Raw genomic sequence first — 10,504 nt, 5'->3', positions numbered from 1 at the left:
AGCTTCTTTGTTTTTTAGTAAAGTTTCAAATGAGATCGCCACTCTACCACATCTAGTTTTACTACAGAGTTTGAGTCTTACTATTTTATTCTTTGCGTTCTTTTCTTCCTGTTTCTTCTTAAAGGCTGCAGCTACAACACAAGTAGCTTTTACATGTTTTGTAACTTATTTTGCTCTTCTATAGATCTTTTGCGGTGTCCAACTTCATGATGTCGTTAAAGAGCAAGTTGAGCCCATGGGATGCACATCCTATTGCAGTAATATGTGAATATTTATCCATTGTGATCTCCCATGCTGCTTTCATGTTACTTGCATTGTCAGTCAGCAAAGCAAATATTTTACCACTCCCAATCTTGTGTAGGACTTCACTTATTTTACTACTGATAGTACAGTACGCCTGTTCTCTGCTGTTTCAACACTTCTGTAATGCTACCTGCACTTTCTTCATCATGATCTACCTCCTCCTCACTTACACCCATGAAGGAAGACAGTTCTTACATACAAGAATGTGTTTGGTCATCCTAGTAGCATTTGGAAAATGCATATTTCATTTGACAGTATTTGCAAATTGCATTTTTTTTTCAGAATAACTTGCAGTGTGGAAATGCTTCCATATGCTAGAAATTGGTTGCACCATTTTGCTGAGGTAGAAGGAAGAAAAGTGTAATTTAGTGGCAAGCTTGCATATATGAACACTAAGCTACAGCATGCACAAATTTAGTAATGAATGGAAGAGAAGCCTACTCATAGTTAACTGTGAACAACTTCCCTGCCCTGCAGGCCTTGCCTCACTGCTAAGGTTGGGTGATTTGTCACAAAAAATCAGATTGGTAGGAATTCAATTATGAATTACATAGGTTATGAAAATATACTAACAAAGGTAAAATATAGTTTAATATACTGAATTCAGAGAAAGTTAACCTCTTACCTTGCAATAAAGAAGTATACTTTCTTACAGCTCCTTTGTGCTGCTTTTGCACTTCTGTGGATCTCAAGATGATGGGACCAGGAGGAGACAGGATCCTTCTAACTCCAAAACCTTTAGATTTGCTGTGTCGTCTCTGAGGGTTTTGAACAAGCAAGGCAATAAGCTCCTTGTTTCTAATCTCTACAGGAACAAATGGATGCTGCTGCCAGTGTCTGCCCCCAGTCCTTTAAGGCCTAGTCAGAAAGACAGGCGCAGATCCACCAACCTCTAGATCAGAAGTCAACAATAGAGGAAGTCCACAAGCAAAGAAGGCATTGAATCCTCCTTCCTTCTCTTGTGAAAATGGCAGTGCCCCCTGGGGGCAGAAATGCATCTTGCTCTTGTGTTTGAGAATTGTACTGTACTGCTTGTCCTCAGTGTACAGGAATTGTAATGATCTGATACTGAAGATAGTCTTGCATAAAAGTCTTCCTATTACATACTTATTAGAAAACAGTTTTGGGGAGTACAGGGTAGATATATGAACACCTTGTTGTAAACATTTTATTCATCATACTAAAAGAAAATATTTCATAAGAGGGGTTTTTTTTACATCTTTCCAAAAACTTTAAACTTTTCCAATTTTTTGGAAAAAAAAAACAAAAAAAAGTCCTCAGAAAAAAATGGGTATTTTTCCAGGCCTTCACATCTCTACGTAGTCCTGTAAGATTATGGAATTCAGTCATATTTCTAAGGTGGCGACATCACAATTTTCTTCCTTGGCTGCCATTTTTTATCATGTTAATGGTTTTGTGCTTGGAAGAAGGTTCAAATCAAAGAAGGAGGTGCCAGGCTCCAAGGCGGGAGGAGCTGCTGTTCCCAGATAATATAAAACAATGGAAAAATAAATATTCTCCCCCCGCCAAGACTATTCTAGAACAAGTTCCTTTCCAATCTTCGAAGTTTTAGTGTGGAATGTTGTACAGACTAGATGATACATTTCAAAGCCATAGCAACCTTGATTTATTAATTTCAATTCATATGTGCATGATAAAGAATATTATCTCTTGGTTTTTTTCCACCATTGGTCATAATCTGATGTTCAGTTACAGGATGTATTCCTACTCTTTCATTGCAGCAGTTATTTAATTATGGTCATTTTGCTGTGGCTTAATACTTCTGTAAATATGAGATTTTATCTTGAAGGTATTCAACACGTCTGCTTTAAGATAAATTAACAGGCATTAGTTTTCATTGCTGAGATTACATAGCTTATCTTCACTTAGGGTAATGTTCTTCAGTGATAAGTACATATTAGCATATTTGCTCACATCCAAGGCAAGGTGTCCTGTTCTCCCTCCCCGCAGCCCCCATTCAGTTTGGCCCAAGGGAAGCCCCTCATGTTGGATTTGAGTACAAGGCAGAGGGAAAAGCAGGCAGCTGCTGCACTGTTATTTCCCAAACTAGCCATCCAAAATTGAGGTGATGTGTTTTAAATGAGAACTGATTTCCACACCAGGATTGGTGGTGCTGTAATGTCTGCCAGGAGCTGTGCTGCTTTCCCTTTCTGGCCACATAGGAGGGCAAGATCCTGCTGTTCAGGTCATTCACTCTCTCCATCCAAGCTCCAGCTCAGGCTTTAACCCTGTTGTTGCTATGAGTGAACTGACAGCAGCTTTTGGCTGCTCAGCTGAAAGGCAAGGCAGTGATGCCAAAGAGTAAACTGTCTCTGTTCCATGCAGCCTCATTCAGCCATGACTCTAGAAATGTTTTTTTCTTCATTCTGCCTTCCCTTTTAAAATCAAGTTATGTGTCTTATTTTAGGATGTGTGGTATGCAAGAAAATACAGTGCTTAAAGTGTAGCTTATACATAAATAATAATGCCTGTAGTCCTACTACCAGGATAACTGGCTGCACAGCACTGACTGCAAGCAAACAGCTCTAGGCTTGTTTTGCACTAGATTTGGTGATTCTTCATGGATAACCTAGAGCAGGGTTGTTGAAGTCTGTACTGGTGATTTAGTTAAATGGCACTTTTTCTTAACTCTGATGTCAGGAAGCCCTAAGATCCAGGACCACTAATCCCAGTTTGCCCTTTGCAGATGCATGTTAAGTCATCTGTCCTTGCAATATTACAGCTTGGAATGTAATGTTCTGTCTAGAATTTTCTCTTAATATTTTCAGTTTGTATGTGGTCCCTGGCCTGCTGCTGCTACCGTCTGCTGGAGGAGATGATGCAGTTTAATAGTGGGTTAATTCCATTATGTCTAAACTGCTTGAATAGAACCATAATGTTAAACAAGGGACATGCATGCATTTAGCATAGTACAATAAAAGTTTCTGACTTCACGCACATAACTGAAAGAGGATAATCTTTCTAATATGTGGCCTGCTAATGCAGAACTTTCTCTCTCTCTCATGCAAAAAGGGGGTTGCAGCAATGTGATACAGCATCATAGCTTTGTTGGCCTGTCGAGAATAATTCTATAATTCTGTATCGCAAGATTTTGTTGCATCTAGACTAGACTATGCTAGATCATGGTGGTCCGTCTCATGAAGAATCCTGAATCTGATTTTAAAAAATCATCTTTTCTGATAACATCACTCCTAAAATAACGTTTGACTTTGCTTACTGTCGATGTAGAACCTTATGCAGTTTATATTTGTTTTATCCTCCCTTTATATCTGAGTTTTTTCACTCATGATTTTTCATTTCAGGGCACAGATGGAGCCTGGGTCTGCAGTTGGAGCACTGTGTGCTCAGAGTATTGGTGAGCCTGGCACACAGATGACCCTGAAGACTTTCCACTTTGCTGGTGTTGCTTCCATGAACATCACTCTGGGTGTACCACGAATCAAAGAAATTATTAATGCCTCCAAAGCAATTAGGTATGGGGCTATATTTAAGTAAAACTAAACTGAGCACTAGAAATATTCATCATAGAGTCTTTCTGACTGTATTTACTGTTTGATTATAGATCCCAATGTTTATACTATTCTTAGAAGCCTTAAAGAATATTTTTTTTAAGAATTAACTGTCAATTTTGGGGCTTGAATGCTTTCTTAAGAGAAGTACTTGTATCTTTGACTTCATATCCTAGCATGTGAAACAAACTGCTGTCTGCTTTAGGTAGAAAGTGATTTATCTTTGTGTTTTGTTTATTTTTTTATTTTTTTATTTTGTATAGCACACCTATTATCACAGCACAGTTGGATATAGATGATGATTCAGATTTTGCCCGTCTGGTTAAGGGAAGAATTGAAAAAACCTTATTAGGAGAGGTAGGCAACACCTTATTGTTGGTAATGTGCTAAATTTAAAATCTTTAGTGTGCTTCAGACTTTGGTGTAATGGACAGTTGTTCTTCTTGGATGCTAAGTATTCCATATGGATCTCTTAATTTGCAGATATCAGAGTACATCGAAGAAGTGTTTCTTCCAGATGACTGCTTTATTCTGGTCAAGCTCTCTTTGGAGCGGATCAGACTGCTGAGACTAGAGGTGAGTGTGCCACTTCTGGTCCAGTAAAAATAAAAAAATAGACATATATTTAAAGTAAAAAATCAGTGGCCATGAAATATATATAGCTCCATTCAGTACTTATAATAGGAGTTTTCAGTATTTCTTTGTACAATGAAAGTAGTGTGCAAGTTTCCCACCTCTTTTAGTATTCTCAATTTACTGAATAAAGAACAAATTGCACAAAAGTATGGTAGTCTTGTAATTAAGCTATGGCTAAAATTATTTTCTCTTAAGGCTGCTGTGCCACATGGCCTCCAAAACATAAAATTGGTCCTTTTTCACTAAAAGTACATTTAAAAGTGTATGTCACCTCTTTATAGCACTTTTATAAGACTTCATTTGGATTTTAAGGACATGGACCTGTATTGGCTCTTCACATAGGGGTGGACTTCACCTAAATATTAAATTGAGTTTGCACTGCTTTGCAAGATTTCCATTTGTTACATACATCCAGGTGAGGTAATATTCTGATTGACTAGTGGAATAGAAATATGATTTCTGCAGAACTTAAAGTGGGTTTAGAGATATTAAGTGAAAAGATAGTCTAGTAATCAAGTGACTTTTATTTTGCCACAGGTGAACGCAGAGACTGTACGATACTCTATTTGCATATCGAAGCTAAGAGTAAAGCCAGGAGATGTTGCTGTTCATGGAGAGGCAGTTGTGTGTGTGACGCCTCGTGAGAACAGCAAGAGTTCAATGTATTATGTCTTGCAGTCCCTGAAAGAAGAGCTGCCAAAGGCAAGTGAGCTGTTGTGTCATATCAGGCAATTAGTAATGTTTCAGTTTCATGAGGAAAATAAGAATGTTCCTATATAATATTGAGGTCAATTTCTGATCTAGTTGTCTGAGCCCAGAACTCTTGGGGGTGCCTGTACATGAGTGCATTGGCTGCCCTGATGCACTGGAATTCCAGCATGTCAAAGCAGACTCCATCGAGTCTATTGGAGCATGGCAATTGCTGCGCTCCAGCAGCTTCTTGCCTCTGATGTAACAGTGTCCTTGCTCTTAAAAATGGTGGCAGGGGCTCATTGAACGAGCTTTAGTTCAAGTGTCACCGCTCCCATTTTTAAATGTGGGGATGGTAATACAGGAGATACAGTGGTGTTTTAATTAGAGCAGCTCTCGGAGCCACCCTAATTAAAGCACTGCCTTCCCCACCCCCAGAGCATGTGTAAAAGTGCCCTTTCGTTCTAATTCCATTGATGCTGCTGATTTCATTAAAAATGGAAATTGTACTGTTTTCTTTAAAATATTTGCATAAATTTGCTTTAGTCGTAACACATTCTGCAGGTGCAAAGTGTTATGTAAGCATGAAATACTTTTTCTAGCTAAAGATAGACCAGGTTTCAAAAGGATCATGAGACCCAAATCAAACAAACTGTAAGGACCATGTCCAGTTGTTCTTAATACTCCTCCTCAGTTAATATGTTTTAAAGGAAAGAGGCAGATAACTGTGGTACTGCCTTTCTAGAGAGAAGATAAAATATATTAGTGTGGCGAAGGTTGATCTTTCTGTGGCTGTAGACAGTATTCATTACTCAGTAATAGTGTTTGATTTGTGTATCAATTTGTTAGTCCACTAGAGGAAGTAGGGTTTGTAAATATATTTGGTAGGGGCTGTTAATTCTTAGATGGAAGCTTTCTCATGTTGTCTGTTTAATATTGCACGAATGGCTTCAAGCTCATACAACCTCTTCTTTCATAAAGATTGTAGTGCAGGGTATCCCAGAGGTGTCTCGAGCTGTCATTCACATTGATGAACAGAGTGGGAAGCAGAAATACAAGCTTCTGGTGGAAGGTGATAACCTACGAGCTGTCATGGCCACCCATGGGGTCAAAGGAACTAAGACAACATCTAATAATACTTATGAGGTAATACGCAAGTGCACCTTCAGGTGTTGGTTTTGGACAGTTACAGAAATTTACAGGCAGTCAAGTCTTCCTTCACAGGTAGCTGTCTGGATGTACTGATATAAGTAATTCAGCTGGCATCTTCAGTCATTTTTAATAAGCAAATATTTCTTGTTTTGTGTTTAATTTAAACAATCCTTCAAAAAGTAGAATTATGAAATTATGATATGAGGTGTTCCAGGTGGATCTGGTAAAATCATTGATCCCATATGCCTTCAGCACATCACAACTTCATTTACCCAATATTATCACTTTATATAGGTTGAAAAAACACTGGGCATTGAAGCTGCTCGATCTACTATTATCAATGAGATTCAGTACACTATGGTAAACCATGGCATGAGCATTGATAGGAGGCATGTTATGCTGCTCTCGGATCTGATGACATACAAGGTTGGTACTGTGCTTTTTTGGCTTTCCATTAGCCAGTTTGTTCCAAAGTAACGTTAATAATGTCAATAGGAGAACTCTCAGCCATATAAAGGATTATTAGGTTATAGGCTGAAAAAAGCAATCTCAGTGTTAATGAGTTGGTATGTTGAACTCGGTGTACAACTTGGTCAAAGCAGACTGCTGTTCTCAAACCTCATATAGTGAACACTGGAATATTTGTTTAATTTTGAAGTTCAGCAAGTCAGCTATAAAGATCATAGAGTTAAGGTTGACTGCATGGGCTCCCAACCTGCAGTATGTCACACCACTGTTTATAGGTCTCAGCGGTAGTATACTGCATGCCAAAGGGTAGAATTGTGACAAATAGAGCTAGTTTTATTTAATGGAGTATGGGCAGCACTGTTTGTTGTGATGCATTATCTATTCTTTGAAGGGGAGGAAAAAACTCTTCACTTAGTAGGGGAAATGATTTACTCTGTGCCAGATTGGGGGAAGGATAAGCCAAGGAAATGAGCTGAAGAATTTGAACTTTTTCCCTGAAAGCTGTAGGGCAGTAATTGTTGTAGCATTTTGGCTGCACTAGTCTCCTGTGTTACCTGAACTGTGCACCTAAATTGTTACCTTCCAGAGAAGGGAAAGAGGTCTCAGAGTACAGGGTGTACACATTGGCTAGGCAATGGAATTCAGTGGAAAGACAGATACCCAACGTTAGTGTCCTCCTACAAGCAAACAACACGAGCATCGAGGTGATGATCATCCAACATCAACTTGGTTGGGCCAGCCATGTCATCCAGATGTCCAACTCCAGACTCCCAAAGCAAGTTTTATTCTCCCATCTTAGCCAAACCAAATGCTCAAGAGGAGGGCAGAGAAAGCACTTGAAGGATGTACTCAAAGCTAACCTTAAAAAAATGCAATATCAATGTCAGCTCATGGGGGAATATTGTCCAGAACTGCCCCACATGGAGGAAGAGTCTGCTTCAGGGATCTCCATACTTTGAAACCTCATGACAACAGAAGATGTGGGAAACAGCATGTCACGGACAAAATCAAGAATCCAGCGCCACACATCCCACACAAAAATAAGTGTCTGAGCTGCAATAGGGCCCGCTGATCCCAGATAGGCCTCATCAGCCATCTTCAAACACACAGATAAAACAGTCATGAAAGACAGTAATCCTTGCCCACAAGGGATTGCCAAAGAAGTATTTTTTCTTTCATTGCTCCCAACCTCAGAACCAGTGTATTTCATTTGGGATTGAGGTGTTCAATGGGAGCAGAGATAGAATTAGACCCAATATATTTACAAGCCAGTGGATTTTTTAGGGGTGTTTAAATGGGGAACTTGTATCATTCTGTCATCTACTGATACCTGAAGTCAAATTAATCTACTAACAGTAACTGACAAGCTCAAGGAAGTTTTTGTTGTAGCCAGCTCAAACTCAGTAAAAGTTGGGTTTTTGTAATGGCTGATTTATAATCAAATACTTTTTGTTTTTGTTGTTTTATTCATAACCTTGCCAATTCCCTGGAGTCCATAAAATCTCTAGTAGTTTATGACTGATCCTGAAACTGAGAAATACATTTTTGGATTATATAAATTTCAGTTACTGTCAAAACCTTAACTTTTAAAAGGCATAACTGAGAGGCAACCAAACGGAAACTGTTGTGTGCATTTCTGTTCAGTATTTTGTTACCCATTTCAAAAACGTATTATTTTTTTGTTTCATCCACTTGGCTTGATTTTTGCAGTGAGTGAAACCAAAGCCTGCAAATGATGACTGTCTTTCTCTGTCCATTAATGTAGGGTGAAGTCCTGGGCATTACTAGGTTTGGGTTAGCAAAGATGAAGGAAAGCGTGCTAATGCTGGCATCTTTTGAAAAGACTGCAGACCATCTCTTTGACGCTGCCTACTTTGGACAGAAAGATTCTGTGTGTGGTAAGTATTGTAAGCTACACTGTTCTGTGTAGTCTTGCTTAGCATCTTCAAAACTCTTTAAAGGAGTGTGTACGCATATGGCTTTTATGCCAACGCTGTCTGTGTGCCTCTTGGAAAACAAATCTAAGTCACATGCTAGCAGCTGCAGAAGTAGAACTGGTTAAAAGATCTTGATCCCAGAAAGTCTAACAAGCACTAGCTTGGCCAGTACCATTCAGTGGTGAGAGTCAATGGGAGCCCTGTCTGCTGCTTAGGATAGGATTTGGCGCATTGAATTTTTTTCCCCCTTTAGCTAAATGAAATACTTGGAAATTTATTCCCTCTCTTTAGTTACCTGCCAATATCAGTGTTCCTATGTTTGCCCTGTGAGGTTTGTTGATTTTTAACACCTGATGCGGGTTAAATAATGGAGTTACCTGTTTAGTTTTTTAGATTCCCTTTTTGCTAGAACTTAAAAATAGGATAAATTTATAACTGTCAACTGCAGTCCACACATGTACCATGCATAATGGACTTCATTAACTTCAGCAAAAAATGCTTAGAGGCCAAGGGCCTTCAACTCTTAGGTATTTGAGTGCCAAAGTGATGAGAGGGGGGGGGAAAAACCCTTGATAGTACTCTACTCCAAACAGATAAATTCACTTTTGTATTTCTATACCATCCAGGAACCCCAGGTGTATGTGAACCACAGCTCATTTGTACATATTATACAAATACAGAGCAAAATGAAAATCCTGTGCAAAGAGCTTATGGTCTCCCATTCATCTTCAAATGCATTTCTTTACTTATTTAAAAATGACTAAAGTAATATCAATTGCAGTTTCTTCAGTTTCTTCATGAAGCTTAGGCAAGAATTAAAAAGTAAAAAGAAGCCAATTGTTTTCTGGGGCAGCTGTGCCTAGATAGTTACATAAATATTAGAATTTTGTCACTTGAGAAGCTGAAAGGTTATGCAATTAATTTTATATTCTCCCGCATACTTTACAAATTGTTTGGTCTCTCAACCCTTCCCTTCAAGATTTGTTGGTTTTATTTTATTTCCTCATTTAAGTTTTAGGAAGTGAGGCAGCAGGCAGATTTTACTCCTTATTTGTAGTGAGCCTAGCCTAATGGATACTCTGTGCTAATAAAGTATATAATGCTAATATAACATAGGTTTCTCTCTCCTTATGGCTTAGGGTAAGTGAAAAGAAGTGAATCCCATTGAGTGCTTTGTGAATAGGATATATTCTAAATGGCTGGAAATGGATTAGAAAGCTTAGAATGACTATAAACCATACTTGAAGAGCTGTCTCTTTCTGGTCCTCTATTCCTCCCTCATCAGTTAGTGTTCATTAAGGTTTTCACTGCTCTGACTGTGGTTAAACCAAAGGTCCTAGAGTTGACTTGCTCCATCCTCATCAATATGGAAAAGAAAATGTTTGCTCAGAGTCCCCCCTGACTTTGTAAATCTCAGCTGAAGGACGTGGAAACCAAAGGCCTTTTCATGCTAAGCTCTTTCTATGATGTTTTCATTCAAATAAGGAAATGGACTGGACAAAACACAAAATTGTTGTCTTGGTTCCAGAAGTAAAGAGATGGTCCTAGTAGCTTTGATTAAAATCAGGCTGTGCATCTGGCTGACCTAACAGCTTTCTGCCACACAAGGAGCCTTGATTAGATTCACAGAGGAAAACGGTTGTATCACTAGAGCAGGACCCTAGTGATTCCAAGATCAACCTAGGTGCTGAGATGAAAGGAGTCCCATTCAGCACTTCACTATAGGCAGTGGCTGTGACTTAAAAGACTTAATAAAAGAGGACAAAGGATGTTGACCTTAAGAACAAG

At 38.8% G+C, this 10,504-nt stretch overlaps 1 protein-coding gene across 1 annotated transcript in view; it reads left to right on the top strand.

Moving 5' to 3' along the window:
- Positions 1–10,504, top strand: part of POLR3A (RNA polymerase III subunit A) — a 53,820-nt gene that overhangs the window by 38,386 nt on the left and 4,930 nt on the right. The window contains exons 24-30 of the mRNA XM_019556083.1: positions 3,627–3,797; positions 4,097–4,190; positions 4,317–4,409; positions 5,007–5,171; positions 6,141–6,305; positions 6,606–6,737; positions 8,545–8,677. Of these exons, the coding sequence (XP_019411628.1) occupies positions 3,627–3,797; positions 4,097–4,190; positions 4,317–4,409; positions 5,007–5,171; positions 6,141–6,305; positions 6,606–6,737; positions 8,545–8,677 (953 nt within the window). The remainder of the gene's footprint in view (positions 1–3,626; positions 3,798–4,096; positions 4,191–4,316; positions 4,410–5,006; positions 5,172–6,140; positions 6,306–6,605; positions 6,738–8,544; positions 8,678–10,504) is intronic.

This window comes from Crocodylus porosus, unplaced genomic scaffold (genome assembly GCF_001723895.1).
Source record: "Crocodylus porosus isolate Cpor-Errol unplaced genomic scaffold, CroPor_comp1, whole genome shotgun sequence".
Classification (NCBI taxonomy): Eukaryota; Metazoa; Chordata; order Crocodylia; family Crocodylidae; genus Crocodylus; species Crocodylus porosus.
The sequence above is the reverse complement of the archived record's forward strand: the minus strand, read 5'-3'. Positions and strand labels throughout refer to the sequence as shown.